At 44.3% G+C, this 23,014-nt stretch overlaps 1 protein-coding gene across 1 annotated transcript; it reads right to left on the bottom strand.

The window, feature by feature from the left end:
- Nucleotides 1-458: 458 nt before the first annotated feature.
- Nucleotides 459-17,672, bottom strand: ccnk (cyclin K). Its single transcript, XM_052524175.1, is given in 12 exon segments — nt 459-1,892; nt 1,894-1,946; nt 3,105-3,207; nt 3,803-3,937; nt 3,939-4,003; nt 4,799-4,968; nt 5,104-5,161; nt 5,367-5,490; nt 16,092-16,223; nt 16,529-16,610; nt 16,763-16,989; nt 17,549-17,672. Coding segments are annotated over 12 exon segments (1,641 nt in total). The 5' UTR covers nt 17,558-17,672; the 3' UTR covers nt 459-1,409.
- Nucleotides 17,673-23,014: the final 5,342 nt, after the last annotated feature.

Raw genomic sequence — 23,014 nt, forward strand, 5'->3', positions numbered from 1 at the left:
TGTGGTTGTGGTGAGGGGTGTCAGTAGATGTGTGGTTGTGGTGAGGGGTGTCAGTAGATTTGTGGTTGTGGTGAGGGGAGTCAGTAGATGTGTGGTTGTGGTGAAGGGTGTCAGTAGATGTGTGGTGAGGGGTGTCAGTAGATGTGTGGTGAGGGGTGTCAGTAAATGTGTGGTTGTGGTGAGGGGTGTCAGTAGATTTGTGGTGAGGGGTGTCAGTAAATGTGTGGTTGTGGTGAGGGGTGTCAGTAGACAAAACAGTTAAGCTGACTGTTAGTAAGGTCATGACCTGTAAATCAGACAATTTGAACCTGACCTGACCTTAGTACTGTCAAGAACACACCACTGTTCTGAACAAACATGCCACTAGCCTCAATCACCAGGATTCCACACACAATGAACCAGTCGAGGCAGGATGGTAACACACAGACTAATTCAACACAGACTAAACAAAGACAACACTAGTTTATACTTTTTATTTTATTATCCCGAGTGCCTGTGAGACAAAAGCAAGTGTGGGAGAACACAATTGTCTTAAAGTAAAGCCTGATTAACTAAGGATATGAGCTGTCTAGAGCTAGTAACTTAATCATGTACAAATACACTCCTGCCTGTCCAGGGTCCTTTCCACCGACTGTTCAGCCAGATATGGGTTACCGATGTCTTTCAGCTCATGACCGTAACAGTGGAAGTGCTATTCCTGATATAACACATGTTACATCCAGTCCAATACGTCTTACAGACCAACCAACATTCACACAGCTAAATAAAAAGACAAAAAAATGTGTTTGGTATTTTCTGCGATCAACCCAACTTGTTCTCCACACATATACACAAGTTATCACAGCACTGAACATAACCTTTTTCGATGCCAACTAAAAATCAAAGCAAAAACAAGCAGGTTTTATTGCATCATTCGAACCTTCCGTCTAAATATAAATTGTATTTCCTTTCAGTGCGTCTCAAAATATGTTCAACCATGTTAAGACTTCAATATTATCTGCCTCGTCTTTCTCAAAAGGAACCACATGGAATGTGGAACTGATAGAATCTCTACAGAATGGCAGGACAGGTTCCAGGGGTCGTAACCTTTACATGCCTGGGATTCCACAAGCAACCAAGACAATGTAGAACAACAGACATGGCTCTCTGAGGTAAAAATCCTTTGTTGACATCTCCAGTGGACCCCAGGGTTGTATTCATTAGGACACAGTGTACCAAACAGTTTTGCAACAGAAACGAAAATTAGCATTTCTATTTGGACAAGTGCAGGTAGTCCCTCAGTAGTCAGTTTCTTCCATTTGGTGACTAATGAACACGACCCAGCTAAAGGTATGCACAACAGGAAGTGTACTGTTAGCTTCAGACATTCCTCTAGTTGTCACTCTTTCATCCTCCCCTCTCTCCTCCTTTCATCTCATCCATCCCCCACGGTTCATTGGCATGCCAGGGGGTGGCAGGGGCACCTGGGGCTGGCCTGGCGGTGGAGGGTACCCCCCAGGAGGCATGCCCATCCCCGGAGGTGGCACCCCGTGTCCTGGGGGCATGCGTGGAGGGGGGTACTCAGGGTAGTTGTAGCCTGGTGGAGGGTAGGCCGGAGAGGGAGGGGGCAGGTTGGGGGGTGGGTAGGCGCTGGGTGGGGGGCCAGGGGGTGGAGCGTTGGGGTAGACATGAGGATGATAGGGCATGGGGGGACCATAGTTGGGGGGCATGGGGGGGTAGGATGGTTCCCCTGTCTTCATTATAGACTGAAGGCTTTGGAAGCCTTCTCCTGACATGTAGGAGCTAGAGGTGGACATTCCCATGATGTAACTAGAGGGAGGAGGAGGAGGGGGGCGGTGGGGCAGGGGAGGGGGCTGGTGGGGGGGTGGCGCGTGAGAGGGGGGGGGGAACGGGCTCGCTACCCGCGGCTGGCTCAGCTTCAGGAGGCACTGGGGGAGCCTTACGATCTGAGAGGAGAGAGAAGAGAGAGTGAAGGAGAGGGGAGAGAGCGAAGTGAGAGAAGAGGGGAGAGAGCGAAGTGAGAGAAGAGGGGAGGGAGCGAAGTGAGAGAAGAGGGGAGAGAGCGAAGTGAGAGAAGAGGGGAGAGAGCGAAGTGAGAGAAGAGGGGAGAGAGCGAAGTGAGAGAAGAGGGAGAGAGCGAAGTGAGAGAAGAGGGGAGAGAGCGAAGTGAGAGAAGAGGGGAGGGAGCGAAGTGAGAGAAGAGGGGAGAGAGAGAGAAGAGAGAGAGAAGAGAGAAAGAAGAGGAGAGAGACAAAGTGAGGGGAGAGAGAGAGAGAGAAAGAGGGGAGAGAGATAGAAAGAGAACGAGAGAGGGTATGAGAAAGAGGGGAGAGAGCGAGAGAGAGAAGGTCAACAATCGTAGGGCTGAAAGCTTTGACATTCCTGTTCAACGAGACAGCACTTTAGAGACCCAACTGTCACTTTAAAAACCGCAAAGAATTCCTAGTAATCCCATGGATAGACTACACACTTCCTGTGAAGTGCTCATTAACAAGTTGAAGCAGTAATCAGATTGGTCAGAGGGCAGGAGGTAAGGAGGGGGTGGTCTGTTCTGACTGGACTGTTAGTTACATAACCAGGATTCTAAAGAAGGTCTGTTGTGCTCTAAGCAGCCTCTCACCAAAACCATGTCCATCATTAAAAACACACAACATAAAGATGCCACTTCATCCATCATGGGGCGGCAGGGTAGCCTAGTGGTTAGAGTGGAGGGGTGGCAGGGTAGCTCAGTGGTTAGAGTGGGGGGGCGGCAGGGTAGCCTAGTGGTTAGAGTGGAGGGGCGGCAGGGTAGCCTAGTGGTTAGAGTGGAGGGGCGGCAGGGTAGCCTAGTGGTTAGAAAGTTGGACTAGTTACCGAAAGGTTGCAAGTTCAAATCCCGAGCTGACAAGGTACAAATCTGTCGTTCTGCCCCTGGCAGATAACCCACTATTCCTAGGCAGTCATTAAAAATAAGAATTTCTTCTTAACTAACTTGCCTAGTTAAATAAAGGTTAAAAAAAAATATATATATATATATATATATATGACAACAGGCCAGATTCTCTCTCACGAGCTACTGCTGTTATACATATAATGAGTAACCTACTGAGTAGTAAGACACTCACCAGGCAGCGGTTGTGAAGCGGGCAGGGGGGGCATAGGGCTCTCCAGCCGTGGAATCTTAGAACCCACTTGTTCTGGAGGTTTAGGTTCCTCTTTTGGAGAGGTCTGACAAAACAGAAAGAATACCCTGCTGCTTCAAGCAGGCACACACACTCCTTGTTCAACTTTAGACCACTTGAGGAATGGAAACTATCAACTACACACAAGCTGTTATCGGGGGGTTATCTGTTAGGGTTGGGCAGTGTCCACATTTTCATACCGTCTCTGTACCATACCGGGGTGCACGGTATTACAGAATGTGCACACAGGGGGGCGCCATTACGCACAAAAATATTTAGGCAACAGGGATCTTGATCCAGAAGGGGGTTGAATGTCTCTGCTGTGACCAAGAAGCTTGATCTTAACATAGAGCCACTTAGCTAGCAGGTTAGCAAACCAGATGCATAGCTGGAGACCTGACTTGGATATCATGTATTTGACACATATTAGATTTCTGACAGTTATACTTAACTTAGTTATAAATCATACTGTCAGTATTTCAAAATATACTGTTTATACCAGGGTATCATCTAATACCTATCGTGTTAGTCATGGATACTCTACTCAGACACATTAAATAATGAAACATTAATGATCCACAGAACATGTTATTGCATATGTCACCAGCTGACAAATACAAAGACACGCTGCCATCACTCACATGTGAGCGTTTCAGATGGCGTGGGGGGCTGCCTTGGGGGGAGATCCTCTTGGGTGGAGGGGGTAGTGGGACACCCCCTGGAGGCTGTGGGGGGGCTGGGCCAGGGGGCTGGGGGTCCTCTCTGCTTGGTCTCCTGCTCCAGACCCGAGGGGATGGGGGTCTTCCCCTGGGAGTACAAGTCCAGGATCTGATGACAGATGTCTAGGACGAGATGACAGTGGTTAGGTATGATGTGCCTGTGGATGGAACTACAGTTCTTGTCATTTCTCCTAGATGCTGCTTAGCGTTAAGGGATGAATAGGACTCAATAGGAGTAGGAACATGAGCAGAACTTGTAACCATTACACCATAAGTACATACGTAAGGATGAAGTGACCTGGCAACATGATAAACAGTAGCAGCAGTGTACGGGATGAGTCAAAAGAGTTTGTGCAAAAAGGGTCAGTGCAGATATTTTGGGTAACTATTTGGTTAACTATTTATGGGGGTAGAAGTTTGTCCTGTTCGTTCCAAACTTGGTGCATCGGTACCGCTTGCAATGCGGTAGTAGAGAGAACAGTCTATGACTAAGGTGGCTGGGGTCTGACAATTATTAGGGCCTTCCTCTGACACCGCCTGGTATAGAGGTCCTGGATGGCAGGCAGCTCGGCCCCAGTGATGTACAGATAATAAAAAATAACACATTTTAAAAATTGAACCTTTAACTTAGACAAGTCAGTTAAGAACAAATTCTTGTTCACAATGAACGGCCTACCGGGGCAGAACGACAGAGTTTTAACTTGTCAGCTCGGGGATTCGATCCTGCAACCTTTCGGTTACTGGCCCAAAGCTCTAACCACTAGGCTACCTGCCGCCCCAGATGCCAAGCAGTGAGGCAGCCAGTCAAGACGCTTTAAAAATGGGGCAAGACTGTGCTTTTGGAAGTCGCCGTCTTAAAATGTGTGTCAGGGAAGTGTAACAATGCAAAGAGACGAAGACGTAACCTTGACGCCATACCTTCCAGCAGCTCCACTGGGACGTCCTGGACAAACTGCTCCCACCATCGCCGTGACGACTGCTTGGACGTCCACTCCTGGAGGTCAAACTTACACAGCCGTCCAGCCAGGTACATGACTGCTACAGCTATGATCTCTGGTTCCCACTGCAGGGACAGCATGGTGCACAGACTGGGGGGGAGAGGTAGGAACAGAGAGAACCGTAGAGATCTGGAGCTAAATACAGTCCTACAATACTATTCGATGAAAATTGTAAGATGAGAAGGTGACAGGAAACAAGGACTACTGGTGTTATGTTTGGCTCACCTGTCGTTGACGAAGGTCCAGGCCATCTGCACCAGCTTCTGAACTTTGGTTTTGTCACCTAGAAAAATAAAAAATAAACACTGTTTTTTTCCACAATTGCATAAGGGAGGTGTGGCCAAGACAGGACCTGGATGTTTTCAAGGTCAAAAAACATGAATCACTAGTGCTATTTGGAGAAGAGACAGCTTAAAGGATACTAGTAACCACGTCAACATAAAGACTTGGAGATGACAGTTGGAAATGATAGATAACACGGCTCAGACCTTTGAGCTGTTTGGCGTAGCGCAGCAGGAACATGTAAGGATGTTCCACTTGCAGGTCAAACTTGATCGTCTGTAGCAGGATCCTCTCTAGAACCATAACCTCTTCCTGTTGATGGCGAAAATCCTATGATACATCCCAGGACCCAAACAAGAGCATAAAGTAAAGGAAACGCACAAGGGCTTTTTACACTACTATCAAACCGAGCTGTACTGAGCTGGCCTGGTTAAGCATTCAAACATAATTGAGAGAACTGTGCTGAAAAGGACAATGTGAAAAGTATAGCCTATTAAAACTAAATTATTGCCAACAATAGAAGGTTATATATATGGGGGCTCCTACCTTCCCAGATCCACATATTTTGCTGTGAAGAGAGAGTCATTAGATCATTTATTTTGGTTACTGTCCATATGAAGCTTGTTTTTGGTCACAGATCAGGGAACGGCTGAAGAATTGTGACATGTACCTACAGCTAACTCTGCAGATAGCAATACTGGGTGATTTGAAAAATAATAGTCAAAACGATAATATAATAATTTTAGCAACAAAAAAAAAAAATATATATATATATATATATATATAATTTACAATCCGTAGAAACTGATAGAAAGTTTCAGAACTTGTGAAGCATCACAGCACAGCTATTTGACAAATAGAAATCCAAAATGGATGGTGTTAATAGATAGATGGGAGGGTTTGAGGGGAGCTGAAGGTTGGGACTAATAAACAAGATATCAACTGTAAAACACACTGTGTCTGTAAAATGTATATAGGTTCAGAACTTCTGTGAAACAGCACAGTTAAAAATATATGGCAAATAGAAATCAAACTGGAAGGACACCAGAGAGAGACGGGAGAGGAAGGACACCAGAGAGAGACGGGAGAGGAGAGGAAGGACACCAGAGAGAGACGGGAGAGGAGAGGAAGGACACCAGAGAGAGACGGGAGAGGAGAGGAAGGACACCAGAGAGAGACGGGAGAGGAGAGGAAGGACACCAGAGAGAGACGGGAGAGGAGAGGAAGGACACCAGAGAGAGACGGGAGAGGAGAGGAAGGACACCAGAGAGAGACGGGAGAGGAGAGGAAGGACACCAGAGAGAGACGGGAGAGGAGAGGAAGGACACCAGAGAGAGACGGGAGAGGAGAGGAAGGACACCAGAGAGAGACGGGAGAGGAGAGGAAGGACACCAGAGAGAGACGGGAGAGGAGAGGAAGGACACCAGAGAGAGACGGGAGAGGAGAGGAAGGACACCAGAGAGAGACGGGAGAGGTAGAGGAAAGACACCAGAGAGAGACGGGAGAGGTAGAGGAAGGACACCAGAGAGAGACGGGAGAGGTAGAGGAAGGACACCAGAGAGAGACGGGAGAGGAGAGGAAGGACACCAGAGAGAGACGGGAGAGGTAGAGGAAGGACACCAGAGAGAGACGGGAGAGGTAGAGGAAGGACACCAGAGAGAGACGGGAGAGGTAGAGGAAGGACACCAGAAAGAGACGGGAGAGGTAGAGGAAGGACACCAGAGAGAGACGGGAGAGGTAGAGGAAGGACACCAGAGAGAGACGGGAGAGGTAGAGGAAGGACACCAGAGAGAGACGGGAGAGGTAGAGGAAGGACACCAGAGAGAGACGGGAGAGGTAGAGGAAGGACACCAGAAAGAGACGGGAGAGGTAGAGGAAGGACACCAGAGAGAGATGGGAGAGGTAGAGGAAGGACAGAAATAAAAACAAAATATAACTATCGTAAAATAGATTGTGTCTGTAAAGAAGGTATATAGTGTGTATAACCAGGAAGTAAAAGTGTTGTTGTTCATTAGTTTTCTCCAATCACAGGAGGGATGGCAGGGTGAGCGGAAAATAATAAAAGGAAACACATTTTCTAAAAGGTGTGTAATATATATATACTGTGTACACACACACCACACACACACACACACACACACACACACACACACACACACACACACACACACACACACTCTACCAGTCAAAGGTTTGGACACACCTTCTCATTCAAGGGTTTTTCTTTATTTTTACTATGTTCTACATAGAATAATAATGAAGACATCAAAACTATAAAATAACACATATGGAAACATGTAGTGTTCATTCCAGATAAATGTTATATTTAAGATTCTTCAAAAGTTGCCATCCTTTGTCTCGATGACAGCTTTGCACACTCTTGGCATTTTCTCAACCAGCTCCACAAGGTAGTCAACTGGAATGCATTTCAATCAACAGGTGTGCATTCTGCAGAGATACGCCATCCCATCTGGTTTGCACTTAAAGAGACCATCATTTGTTTTTCAACAGGACAATGACCCAACAAACCTACAGGCTGTGTAAGAGCTATTTGACCAAGAAGGAGAGTGATGGAGTGCTGCATCAGATGACCTAGCATCCACAATCACACGACCCCTCCCCGGGAGCCTCGTTTCACTGCCAAAAATAAAATTAAACAAATCTAGTGTTAATAACACAATGTCAAATACAGGCAGCCTAGTCAAATAATGAACATCCAATCACATTAACCGTTACTCTCTCACAGGAAACCTTCACTTGCTCAGACATTTCGAAACGAAACATGACAATTTGAAAAATAAGCCACGGGAGTTTGAGCGATAAATAAAGACTACTTCAAGTAGTAAGACATGTATAAAAGCAACAGATACCATTAATAAGAAGTGTCTTATATGGTGAGCTACCGAGTGGCTAGAACAGGCAAGCCCCATACTATTGTGGAGGACTTCATTCTTCCTGCTGCCACGGATATGGTTGGGACAATGCTGGGGGAAAAGGCCCAAAGAAACTATACAGACAATGCTGTCATCAAACAACACTGTTTCACGACGCATCAGTGACATGGCAGGAGATGTTTTGAAACAATTGCTGCTTCGTATACAAGCCAGTGAATTCTATGCGTTACAGCTGGATGAGTCAGATGTGGCAGGCCTGGTACAGCTCCTGGTATGTCTGTTACGTTTAGGGGGGTCAATTAAGGAAGACATCCTCTTCTGCAAACCACTGGAAACCAGGACAACAGAGGATATTTTTTGAAGTACTGGACAGCTTTGTGAGTTCAAATGGACTTTGGTGGTCAAGATGTGTTAGTATCTGTACTGATGGTGAAAAAGCCATGACAGGGAGACATAGTGGAGCGGTAATGCACGTGCAAGCAGTTGCTCTCGCTGCCACTTGGGTCACTACAGCATCCCCCGAGAGGCTCTTGCTGCCAAGGGAATGCCTGACAGCTTGAAATACATTTGGGACACTACAGCATCCACCTAGAGGCTCTTGCTGCCAAGGGAATGCCTGACAGCTTGAAATACATTTGGTCACTACAGCATCCACCTAGAGGCTCTTGCTGCCAAGGGAATGCCTGACAGCTTGAGATACATTTGGGACACTACAGCATCCACCTAGAGGCTCTTGCTGCCAAGGGAATGCCTGACAGCTTGAAATACATTTGGGACACTACAGCATCCACCTAGAGGCTCTTGCTGCCAAGGGAATGCCTGACAGCTTGAAATACATTTGGGACACTACAGCATCCACCTAGAGGCTATTGCTGCCAAGGGAATGCCTGACAGCTTGAAATACACTTGGGACACTACAGCATCCCCCGAGAGGCTCTTGCTGCCAAGGGAATGCCTGACAGCTTGAAATACATTTGGGACACTACAGCATCCACCGAGAGGCTCTTGCTGCCAAGGGATGGCCTGACAGCTTGAAATACATTTGGGACACTACAGCATCCACCTAGAGGCTCTTGCTGCCAAGGGAATGCCTGACAGCTTGAAATACATTTTGGACACTACAGTGAAAACGGTTCAAACAAGGCCCTTGAACTCTGGTGTATTTTCTGCATTGTGCAATGACATGGGTAGCGACCATGTGACGCTTTTACAACATACAGAACAGCGCTGGTTATCAAGGGGCAAAGTATTGACACGTTTTTTTTTTAATTGAGAGACTAGCTTAAAGTTTTCATTAGAGACCATAGTTTTCACTTGTCGGACCGCCTGCATGATGACCAGTTTCTCACTCGACTGGCCTATCTGGGTGATGTTTTATCTCACCTGAATGATCTGAATCTAGGATTACAGGGACTCTTCGCAACTATATTCACTGAGCGGGACAAAATTGAGGCTGATTAAGAAGTTGGAGCTCTTTTCTGTCTACATTAACAAGGACAACACACAGGTATTTCCATCATTGTATGATTTGTGTGCAAATTAACAAACTTACGGACAATGTCAAATGTGATATAGTGAATCACCTGAGTGAGCTGGGTGCGCAATTACACAGGTACTTTCCAGAAACGGATGACGTAAACAACTGGATTCGTTATCTCTTTCATGCCCAGCCTCCAGTCCACTTACCGATATCTGAACAAGAGTTCCTCATCGAAATTGCAACAAGCGGTTCTATGAAAATTTAATTTAAATCAGAAGCCACTGCCAGATTTCTGGATCGGTCTGCGCTCAGTTTCTTGCCTTGGCAAATCGCACTGTTAAGACACTGATGGCCTTTCCAACCATGTACCTATTGTGAGAGTGGATTCTCAGCCCTCACTAGAATGAAAACTAAATACAGGCACAGACTGTGTGTGGAAAATGATTTAAGACTGAGACTCTCTCCAATACAACCCAACATTGCAGAGTTATGTGGATCCTTTCAAGCACACCCTTCTCATTAACCTGTGGTGAGTTATTCACCATTTTTGATGAACAAATAAGATTTTATCTAGAAGATGGCTAAATAAAAAGCTAAATTATTGATTATTATTATTTGTGCCTTGGTCCTATAACAGCTCTTGGTCACTTCTCACGAGCTGGGCTGTGACAAAACTCACACTCACTCTTATGTTTAATAAATGTATCGTATAGTGTGTGTGTGTGTGTGTGTGTGTGTGTGTGTGTGTGTGTGTGTGTGTGTGTGTGTGTGTGTGTGTGTGGTGGCAGGCTTACAATAATGGCAAAAAAACATTTGAGAGTGTGCTGACCCTGGTGCTAGAGGGGGTACACCTGGAGGTTGAATGTTTGAAGGGGTACGGGACTATAACAAGTTTGAGAACCACTGGGTCTACCTTATCAAAAGCTTTGACCAAGTCAATAAAAATAGCAGCACAACATTGCTTAGAATCAAGGCCAATGGTGACGTCATTCAGGACCTTTAAGGTTGCAGTGACACATCCATAACTAGAGTGGAAACCAGATTGCATACCAGAGAGAATACTATATAAATCAAGAAAGCCAGTCAGTCGATTATTGCCAAGTTTTTCCAACACGTTTGATAAACAAGGCAAAATAGAAATAGGCCTATCACAGTTAGGATCAGCTTGATCGCCCCCTTTAAATAAAGGATGAACCGTGGCTTCCTTCCAAGCAATGGAAGCCTCCCCAGAGAGGGGAGACAGGTTAAAGGTTAGAGATAGGCATGGTGATGATAGGGGCAGCAACATTGAAAAGAAGAAAGGGTCTAAACTATGTGACCCAGATGTTTTTTGGGGGGGTTAAGTTTAAGGAGCTCCTTCAGCACCTCGGATTCAGTGACCACCTGCAGGGAGAAACTTTGTAGCGGGCAGGTGAAAAATAGGGAGATGCATCGGGGCTTGTCACATTAGAAGGGGTGGGAGACGAGGAAATGTTGGACGGGCAAGGAGGCATGGCTGAGTCAAATAGGAATCCTGACTTAATTAAGTTGTGATTAAAAGCTCAGCCATGTGCTTGTTAGTAACAACCACATCAACTTTAAGGGACATGGGCAGCTGTGAGGAAGAGAGTTTATTCTCCAGGTCATTAACGGTTTTCCAGAACTTCTTGGCTTTAAACCCACAGAGAGAGAACTGCTCCTTAAAGTAACGAACTTTGGCCTTCCGGATAGCCTGAGTGCACTTATTTCTCATTTTCCTGAAGGAGAGCCAGTCAGCCTGAGTATGCGTGTGCCGAGCCTTTCGCCAAATGGAATTCTTGAGGTGGAGTAACTCTGCCAGATGACGGTCGAACCAGGGGCTGAACCTGTTTTTAGTTCTCATTTTCATTATGAGGGAGAGTTTAAACAATACCACTGAAAATAAAATATAGGGTCCAAGTGTCTTCGACAGATTGACAGTGTTGATCAAGCTGATTTTATACCAATTTACAGAGGCCAGATCATGAACGTAGGCTTGCTCATTAAAGTTTTTTTTTTTACCAAGCGTCTATGACAAATCGGGACAGGTCGTTTCACTGAGAAGCCATTACGAACACAGGCTGTATAACAGTGATCACTACAGAAAACACCAGACTGATACCTATCAGGATTATTTGTGAAGATAACATCAAGGAGAGTAGCCTTTTCTGGGTGTTTGGAGTCATACCTTGTGGGATTGGTAATAATGTGAGAAAGATTTAGGGAGTCCCATTGCTTTAGGACTTGGTCAGGTAGTTTAAGCATGTCCCAGTTTAGGTCACCTAGCAGGACACATTCAGAATTAGTGTAAGGGGCCAGGAGAGAGCTTTAGGGCAGGTGGGGTACAGGCCAGTGCCGAAAAAGATTGTAACCAGAAAAGTTAAAAATCAAATCAATTTATATAGCCCTTCATACATCAGCTGATATCTCAAAGTGCTGTACAGAAACCCAGCCTAAAACCCCAAACAGCAAGCAATGCAGGTGTAGAAGCACGAAGTTAGCATCAGTATTCAAAACACTCTTCCTTAACCACATCTCAGTACTGACCAACACATCTGGATTGGAGCTGTGTACTTTCAATTGATCCATTTTAGGTAATAAGCTTCTAGTGTTAACGTGCAGAAAACCCAGGCTTTTACGAGAGCAGAAATCAGTGAAGCAGATAGTGCACGAGTCAGAATTGGGGCTAGCAACAGTAGATGGGTCAGGGTGTACATGCACATTTCCAGATATCATCAGCAGTAATACAGTCAAGGCACGGCAGAGGACAGGGAGAGCTCTGCAGTGCTGATTTATGCATTAGATGGCAACAAGATCATATTGTACACCAATTTCAACAGGTAACATGAATACAAAGCTGGTGAGAGGTGGTTGGAATGGGAGGCCAAAAATCTATGTAACCAATAGAGTCAGAGTCCCGAGTGTGGGAACAAACAGTCTGTCCCATCCTCAACAAAGCATGCTGCAGGAGTCTTGAGGCAAATAGCTAAATGAACAAATACAAAATAATGACTTGGGGCCATTTTAAGTTCAGAGTCACTCGCTCCAACAGTGCCTGTGTGCTGGAGGGAGTAGGTGTCACACCCACTTGGGAGAAGCTTTTATTTCTGGGGACAGATTTGTAGAAAATGCCAGAGGATTGTCTCTGAACAGCGGAAGAGGGCTTGTGAGACGCCATGTTGGGCTCAAAGGCCTCGACACCTCTCACTTCACACCTCAGTGCTAATTTAAGTTGTATCTGGTCTGTCTCCGTTTCCAGGTTGGATGGTGTCCTCAGGTCTCTGCTGTGTGTTTGCCAGATAACCCTCTGTATAGCTTAGAAAAAGGAAACCTTGGTCGTAGTAATCCATCCAGGTCATTTTGTCCAAAATTAGGTTGTAGGTTTGGAGTTTTGAATTGGAGTGAAGGTTATGTTGTGGACGGTAGCATCCTGTACATGTCCCTGCCGAAAAATCCAAGTTTATCTAACTCCAAATCTATATTTTTGTAAAAAAAAATATTTAAAAAAACATGCTGAAAAGATCACATGCAGCTTTGTCTATCACTCTCCCTCCCTCCCTGTCTTGGCTGTGTCCTTAGGGTCGTTGTCCTGTTGGAAGGTGAACCTTCGCCCCAGTCTGAGGTCTTGAGCAGGTTTTCATCAAGAATCTCTCTGTACTTTGCTCTGTTCATCTTTCCCTTGATCCTGACTAGTCTCCCAGTCCCTGCAGCTAAAATACATCCCACAACATGCTGCTGCCACCACCATTCTTCACCGTAGAGATGGTGCCAGGTTTCCTCCAGATGTGACGCTTGGCATTCAGGCCAAATAGTTCAATCATGGTTTCATCAGAACAGAGAATCTTGTTTCTCATGGTCTGAGAGTCTTTAGGTGCCTTTTGGCAAACTCCAAGCTGACTGTCATGTGCCTTTTACTGAGGAGTGGCTTCTGTCAGCACACTACCATAAAGGCCTGATTGGTGGAGTGCTGTAGAGATGGTTGTCTTTCTGGAAGGTTCTCCCATTTCCACAGAGGACCTTGAGAGCGCTATCAGAGTGACTATAGGGTTCTTGGTCACCTCCCTGACCAAGGCCCTTCTCCCCCGATTGCCCAGTTTAGCCTGCAGTTAGTTCTAGGAAGAGTCTTGGTGGTTCCAAACTTCTTCCATTGAAGAATGATGGAGGTCACTATGTTCCTGGGGACCTTCAATGGTGCACACGTTTTTTGGCATCCTTCCCCAGATCTGTGCCTCGACACAATCCTGTCTCTGCACTCTATGGACAATTTCTTCGACCTCATGGCTTGGGTTTTTGCTCTGACATGCACTGTCAACTGTGGGACTTTATATAGACAGGTGTGTGCCTTTCCAAATCATGTCCAATCAATTTAAATTGACCAATGGTGGACTCCAATTAAGTTGTAGAAAAGGATGATCAATGGAAACAGGACGCACCTGAGCTCAATTTCAAGTCTCATAGCAAAGGGTCTGAATACTTATTTAATAAGTTATCTTTTTTTATTTATAATACATTTGAAAAACTGTCTGAAAGCCTGTTTTCACTTTTTCCATTATGGGGTATTGTGTGTGTATTGCTGAATATTTTATTTGTTATTTAACCTCTTGAAGCTAGGGGGCACTATTTTTATGTTTGGAAAAATAACGTTCCCAAAGTAAATTGCCTATTTCTGAGGACCAGATGCTAGAATATGCAGATAATTGACAGATTAGGATAGAAAACACTCTAAAGTTTCCAAAACTGTCAATTTTGTCTGTGAGTTAAACAGAACTGATATTGCAGGCTAAAGCCTGAGGACAATCCAATCAGGAAGTGCCCCTGTTTTTGAAACCTCTGTTGTCATGCATCCCTATTGCCCATTTAAAGGGATATCAACCATATTCCTTTTCTATGGCTTCCCTAAGGTGTCAACAGCCTTTAGACATAGTTTCAGGCTTTTATTTTGAAGAATGAGTGTGAACGACCACATTGCGTAAGTGGATAGGTGGGGGTTCTCAGAGTGAGTTGTGCACAAAAGAGAAAGGTGGCCATTGTTACTCCCGGTCCTAGTGAAAGGCCAACTGTCCCGGTTGATATATTATCTAATAGATATTTGAAAAACACCCTGAGGATTGATTATAAAAAACATTTGACATTTTTCTGTGGACATTATGGATATAATTTGGAATTTTTGTCTGCGTTGTCGTGAATATTTTCTAGTAATATTATTTGACTGTGGCGCTATGCTATTCAGCGTTGCTGATTACAATTATACACGATCCGGGATAGGTGGTTCAGAGAGGTTGATCAATTTTAGAATAAGGCTGTAACGTAACAAAATGTGGAAAAAGTCAAGGGGTCTGAATACTTTCCGAATGCAATGTGCAATAAACAACTACCGGTCAAAAGTTTTAGAACACCTACTCATTCAAGGGTTTGAAACTATGAAATAACCCAGGTGGTGAGGGTAGGCAACAACATCTCCACCCCGCTGATCCTCAACACTGGGGCCCCACAAGGGTGCGTTCTGAGCCCTCTCCTGTACTCCCTGTTCACCCACGACTGCGTGGCCACGCACGCCTCCAATTCAATCATCAAGTTTGCAGACGACACAACAGTGGTAGGCTTGATTACCATCAACGACACGACGAGACGGCCTACAGGGATGAGGTGAGGGCCCTCGGAGTGTGGTGTCAGGAAAATAACCTCACACTCAACGTCAACAAAACTAAGGAGATGATTGTGGACTTCAGGAAACAGCAGAGGGAACACCCCCCTATCCACATCGATGGAACAGTAGTGGAGAGGGTAGTAAGTTTTAAGTTCCTTGGCGTACACATCACAGACAAACTGAATTGGTCCACCCACACAGATAGCATCGCGAAGAAGGCGCAGCAGCGCCTCTTCAACCTCAGGAGGCTGAAGAAATTCGGCTTGTCACCAAAAGCACTCACAAACTTCTACAGATGCACAATCGAGAGCATCCTGTCGGGCTGTATCACCGCCTTGTACGGCAACTGCTCCGCCCACAACCGTAAGGCTCTCCAGAGGGTAGTGAGGTCTGCACAACGCATCACCGGGGGCAAACTACCTGCCCTCTAGGACACCTACACCACCCGATGTCACAGGAAGGCCAAAAAGATCATCAAGGACAACAACCATCCGAACCACTGCCTGTTCACCCCGCTATCATCCAGAAGGCGAGGTCATTACAGGTGCATCAAAGCTGGGACCGAGAGATTGAAAAACAGCTTCTATCTCAAAGCCATCAGACTGTTAAACAGCCACCACTAACATTGAGTGGCTGCTGCCAACACACCGAATCAACTCCAGCCACTTTAATAATGGGAATTGATGGGAAATGATGTCAAATATATCACTAGCCACTTTAAACAATGCTATCTAATATAATGTTTACATACCCTACATTATTCATCTCATATCTATACGTATATACTGTACTCTATATAATCTACTGCCAGCAGTTTGGTTCAGCACGTGTAGAAAGTGTACCAGTAAACATAGCAGGACTTCACTGTACCTACAAACAGAGGGAGAAGTGAATGAACTAAGACACATCTCACCTTTGGGTCGTCTCCAAACTGGGCAAACTGTACGTCGTTCAGTAAGCTGCGAGCCGTCTTGATGATGTCTTTACATTTCTTAGGAGTCTCCTCCACTTTCCCAGCCAAGAAGAGACAACACGCACCAGTCACCTGTAGATACACAAGTCTCACACTATGTAATACCAAGACATTAGGCAGTACCACCTGTCACCTGTAGATACACAATACACAAGTCTCACACTATGTAATACCAAGACATTAGGCAGTACCACCTGTCACCTGTAGACACACAATACACAAGTCTCACACATTAGGCAGTACCTTTAAGAATGCACCACAGATTGAAGTTGACAACATGACTGTGTTCAATTATTTTGATTGTTGAGGGCAAATTGTAAAAGTGTAGCATTGTAAGTCGCTTTGGATAAGAGTTTCTGCTAAATGTAAATACTCACATATCTGGGGAACTGTTTGAAAGAGTGAAACATGTAGAAGCGGTGGAAGTAGATGATACCTGTTGCCAAGGTGTCATAATGTCTGATGACAGAGTTGAGGGTGAAACTCGACAAAGCCACATTACTTTAGGTGAAATCAAAAAAATCGTGCTAACTTTCTGACACACAGAAAATGATCAACCAGATGACGAGGCTATGACATGACTGTGTCAAATGTTGCATGTAAAAGGATACAGTCCGAGTCTGGTCCCCACATCGAAGATGAACCGGGCCCCCTCCCTGCGGTACCGGGCCTCTGTGGCTGGGTCCAGGCCCTCAGACTGGGACGGGGTGTGGGCCAGGTCCTTCTTGTCCCAGTACCAGCATGGCTTGATATGGTCAAGGAAGGCCTGACCACTGGAGGGGTGGTTGTTTTCCTTCATCTGGTGAGAAGAGGATGATGGACCCGCTGAACTAGAAGACTGGCAAAGGAGGGGGATGAAAACGGGATGATTCACAGCGAAGACAGCATGAATTAATGGTGTAGAGTATTGTCCTATATGATGAAGAAATCGGTTGCTAGTTAGCTTGCTAAAGTTGTCATCCATCTTATTTTACAGTAGCTAGAAACTGTTTGGGAAGTTAAACTAATAAATACGTCGTGGTAGTAGCCATTGAATTCATAATATTAAATGAGGGTTTATATTACTTAACTATAGCTACAGAGCTAGGTAGCTAACAGGATGAGGGGCATGGATTACCTACATGGAAGAAATAACAGTTTTGACAATATCTATTTGATCTCTCTGACCACAGTTGAAAGCCTGTGCTAAATAACGTTGTTGTAAGCTAACGTTACTTAACTAACTACCTTTCAGGCCGAAGTTGCAAGTTAGCTACTATAGCTAACTAACTTGGTAAAACTAACTTGGTAAAACTAACTTTAGCTAATGTTAGCTTGCACTCCCTGACCGTTCAATCAGTCCAAAACACACGCATGTCAAACGTAGGTTGTCTAAAATCTGAAAGAAGGACGCCTACCTTTATCATGTAGGCTTTATAATGAGTAACAATATCAACAATCGATTAAATAATCGTTTTATATTTAGACTGAATTAGTCACCGACAACAGTCTCCATTGTAACATGGGCGCCGCCATTTTTGTTATACGTCAGATGCCGGTGATGGTTTTTATTATTATTATTATGAAAAATAGCACAAATTCTATAACAGAAATATACAGACAAGAGTGCATAAACCAAACGTAGACAGGGGTATTTCATGTAAAAAAAAAATTGTCAAAAAGTTTTATGGTACAAACGGCATTTTTTTTGTTTTTTACATTTACTGATCATTTCAAACTAATGTTTCTGTAAAGGTTCTCCGCCAACTTCATCTTATGGATAATAAAAATAATAAAATTAACAATGAAAATTAAATAAAGGTCCAGCCGGTTTGAGGAGTTGTGTGCGTGGAATATGGTGTAATTGCAGACCGAAATCTCGGGCGTTTCTTGATGTGTTGTGGATAGTTTCCGTGGTCAGTTCCGCTGTTATGAGACGGTTGGTTTCCAGACACAGATGATTTGTTTACATAGCAGATTAGAATAATTTAAGTGGCAGGTTAGGGTAATTAGCGTGGCAGGTTAGGAGACTGTAGTCAATAGGTGTAACTTGATATCAAGAAACGCCTATATTAGAAAACACCCACAATTGCCTTCTGCCATGACACTGTTTCTCTATGCACACACGACACAATAGTGATAAATGTGGACAAAAATGTTCCACTAGAGGGCGAGAGAGAACTACTAATGTTGATGACCCCTCTACTTCTCCACTTGGAGGAGCTCAATGGACATTCAGAATTCATGAATGGATGGATGCATGAATGAATCTTTGCATTAATAAATTCATTCATAGGTAAATGAGTGTTCGCATAATTTTCTATAATTTTAGTGGGAAAAACAACAGAGTCACGGTGCACAATCACGTTTTAGAGATTAGGCTGATACAGCAGTCCATATTGGGCCATGTGTTTGTGCTCATAATTTCAGAGTTGACTCGAATGGCGAAACTCAAACTCTTACTGCAATTCATGTGGAATTCATATGTTCAATGTGGTTTATTATGTTCCTTTTCTGCAACACCAATTGCCCGCAGGGACAATAAACTTGAAACTTGAACGTGATTTCCCCATCACTCAAGTTTCAGTCCAAAAATATCATCAGATTTTATTTTCTCCTGAAATCTGTATTTGGTTGAAGGAAGGAGATACATTTCTCCTGTCACAACTAATGTGTATAGTTTTGTGTGTAAGAACATGAGGCAATAGGCTCTCTACCACCACTAGGCTCTCTACCACCACTAGGCTCTCTACCACCACTAGGCTCTCTACCACCACTAGGCTCTCTACCACCACTAGGCTCTCTACCACCACTAGGCTCTCTACCACCACTAGGCTCTCTACCACCACTAGGCTCTCTACCACCTAGGCTCTCTACCACCACTAGGCTCTCTACCACCAATAGGCTCTCTACCACCAATAGGCTCTCTACCACCACTAGGCTCTCTACCACCACTAGGCTCTCTACCACCACTAGGCTCTCTACCACCAATAGGCTCTCTACCACCACTAGGCTTTCTACCCACCAATAGGCTCTCTACCACCAATAGGCTCTCTACCACCAATAGGCTCTCTACCACCACTAGGCTTTCTACCCACCAATAGGCTCTCTACCACCAATAGGCTCTCTACCACCAATAGGCTCTCTACCACCAATAGGCTCTCTTCCCACGCACGCACACACACACACACACACACACACACACACACACACACACACACACACACACACACACACACACACACACACACAAACACAGTACATAAATCATCTCATGAATAATAAACTCCTATCTCTATAAGTTTTTTATTTTTTATTTTTTTTTACAATCTCTAGGACCCATTTCTCAATACTTAGGTCGCTTTTTCAAAACTCTTCACAAAGTGAGCACAACAGCAGTCTGTGTGGGCTAAACTGTGGATCATTTTTCATGGCTTTGGCACAAAATGCATTCAGTGACTACATCTTTCAATTTTCATGAACTTTTGTCTCACTCAGACACAACCACCCCCAAAACTATGTACCGACAGGCCAATTTGCACATTGTTTACATACTCTTTTCAAAACTGTTAAACTTAAGTTCAAACCTAAAACAACATTGAATAAGACATTTCTACAGTAATACCATATTGAAATACAGTATATTCCACATCTAAAAAATGAAATACAATCAAAACAATTAGACCAACCACAGCTAATTCCCATTGTAGCTGAACACCTCCCCAGGTGTTAGTCTTTCAATTACATTACCATCTATACAAAAGGGGACATTTTAGGAATAATGCTGTACTGTAATGTAAACATGGACCCAGACAGAGAGAGAGAAGTGGCTGACAGAGGAAGAATAGTGGCTGGGAGAGGAAGAATAGTGGCTGGGAGAGGGAGAGGAGTACGTATGCGTGGTGGAAGAAGACTGAGAGGAAGATCAAGAGCTGTAGTCTCAGATGAGATTAGGGCTACTATAATTGATCATGTAATAAATCATGGTCTATCAATGAGAGAGGCTGGTCTGAGAGTGCAGCCAAATCTGCAACACTCAACACTGGCATCTATTGTGAGAAATGTCCAGCAACACAACAGGTAAGATGTGCATTCTTCAAGGGCATCTGACTGAAACATTACAGAAGTCAATTGAGCAAAGCCTCCAAACCCACTTGTGTGTAATTGTTTTTGTATTTCTACTTAGGACCCAACGGTTACCTCCCACAGGCGGGAGAGGTAGGATTTTCACTGCTGTGGTCAACAGAAACAAAGGCATAAAACTCAGAGATTCGGGACGAGTGTTGGCACAATGTAACCATAACAACTATTTCTAGAGTCCTGAAACAACATAAAGTCAGGATGAAGCAGTTGTACACTGTCCCCTTGGAGAGGAACTCTGAACGAGTCAAGCAACTCAGGAACCAATATGTCCAGGTAAGATGACTATTGTCAAGGCTCTCGTCGTAATGAGGATCGGACCAAAACGCAGAATCGGAGGTGTTCATGATTCTTTATTAACAAAAACACTTGAACAAAATAATAAAGTGAAAGAAAAAAAAATGAAACAGTTTTGTAAGGTGCATAAACTATACAGAAAACAACTACCCACAAAACACAGGTGGGAAAAGGCTGCCTAAGTACGATTCCCAATCAGAGACAACGATAGACAGCTGTCCCTGATTGAGAGCCATACCCGGCCAAAACATAGAAATAAAGAAACTAGAATGCCCACCCTAGTCACACCCTGGCCGAACCAAAATAGAGAATAAAAGCCTCTCTATGGCCAGGGCGTGACAACTATAAAATACAGAACTGGTTTTGAACTAAACCAAACAGGGCAGAGACACACAATGGCATGTTTTTAGGTATAATGTAAACTACCGTAATAGCCTAACTCTTATGTTGCCTTGTGGATTTATTTTAGAGAGTCATTGAGATTGAAACCAGGCAAACACCCCACATGTTCATCTTTGTGGATGAGGCTGGTTTCAACCTGGCCAAAACATGGCTGTGAGGAAGGAATGTGATTGGACAAAGATCCACAGTGGATGTCCTGGGCCAGAGGGGTGCCGACATCATAATGTGTCCAGCAATATCCTCTGATGGATGGCTTTTACACAAACCGCTAACTGGCCCGTACAACACAGAGCGTCTCATTTCATTCCTGGATGACCTCTATGGAAGGGTCGTGTCAGGTTTTAAAAACATTTAACCTTTATTTAACCAGGCAAGTCAGTTAAGAAAAAATGCTTATTTTCAATGACGGCCTAGGAACAGTGGGTTAACTGCTTGGTAAGGGGCAGAACAACAGATTAGTACCTTGTTAGCTCGGGGGTTTGAACTTGCAACCTTCTGGTTCCTAGTCCAACTCTCTAACCACTAGGCTACCCTGCCGGGTTGCAGTGAGGTGAAATCGGCCAACATTTGTAATTGTATGGGACAATGTGGAATTTTCCCACTCCCGTGCAGTCACAGAGTGGTTTACAGCCCATCCCAGGATGGTGTCACTTTTCCTCCTTCCTTACTCTCCATTCCTCAACCCCATAGAGGAATTATTTTCCTCATGGAGGTGGAAGGTTTATGACCAGCATCCACATCATCAAATGTCCCTCCTGGACGCAATGAACGCTGGATGCCTGGACATATCTGCAGAAGATTGCCAGGCGTGGACCAGGCATGCCAAAATATTCTTTCCTAGGTGTGTTGCCCAAGATGACATAAGATGTGATGTGGATGAGAACCTGTGGCCCAATGCAGAAGACAGGGTTGACTAGCATTGCTACTGTATCTGTATCGGTAGATGGTGTATATACAAATTATTGTATTGTGGAATCGCTCAATGCCATAAAACATATTGAAGCATGTTGCATCAAAACTGATTCATTCCTGTAACATTTACTGCAGTGAATTGTAAACAGTAGAGAGGTGTCATTCTTGTTTTGTAAAGAAATTTGACAAAAGAAAACATTGTGTAACGCTACCTGTTGTTAGTGTTGTTTAGGTCATTGTTTTATGAGTGACAACGTGTGCTTGTTGGGTGACAACCTCTGCTAGTGTTACGGAAGAACGAGTTGATTTGAGACAAGTATAAAGTGTTTTGGTAGTTTTAAGGGCATTTTGGATGTGATATTAACTGCTGTGCCAAGCTGAAAGTTGATTAGGAGAACTGTGTGAAGAGTTTTGAAAAAGTGACCTAAGTATTGAGAAATTGGTCCTAGCTGTAATGTTAAAATAGTTCATCATGTTAAAATAGGTCATAATAATAAAATAGTGCAAGGGAGAATATGGTAGACGGTCGCTGTCAAAAAGTGATTGATAAGCTATTCCTGTCCTGTGTTTATGTCCTTTTAAGGACATCCAATGTTTGAAATAAAAAAGTAATGGCCTGATTGATGTTTGGTGACCTTATTGAACTGAAAGAACATGTTTTTGAAAAATGTTAAACATTTGGGAATTTTTGGTAGTGAACTTATGGAGCTGCTGTGTATCTTGTGACCCCTTGTATATGAAAAAGTAATTTACGAGGTAGGTCTGCCTGAGTATACGTAAGAGTTAAACACAGTTATGTCTCCATGACAAGACAGATAAATGTCTACATAAAACATGTCTCGTTTCATGACCAAGACTTGCTCTAGGTCAGATCGAACAGGCCCTGAGTGGAACATCCTGGGACACATTGGGAGAGATAAGATGTCAGATCGAACAGGCCCTGAGTGGAACATCCTGTCCATTGGGAGAGATAATGTCTATGTCAGGACAGGCCCTGAGTGGAACATCCTGGGTACACATTGGGAGAGATAAGACTTGCTCTAGGTCAGATAAGACTTTCTCTAGGTCAGATCGAACAGGCCCTGAGTGGAACATCCTGGGTACGCATTGGGAGAGATAAGACTTGCTCTAGG

This window comes from Oncorhynchus keta, chromosome 8 (assembly GCF_023373465.1).
Source record: "Oncorhynchus keta strain PuntledgeMale-10-30-2019 chromosome 8, Oket_V2, whole genome shotgun sequence".
NCBI lineage: Eukaryota > Metazoa > Chordata > Actinopteri > Salmoniformes > Salmonidae > Oncorhynchus > Oncorhynchus keta.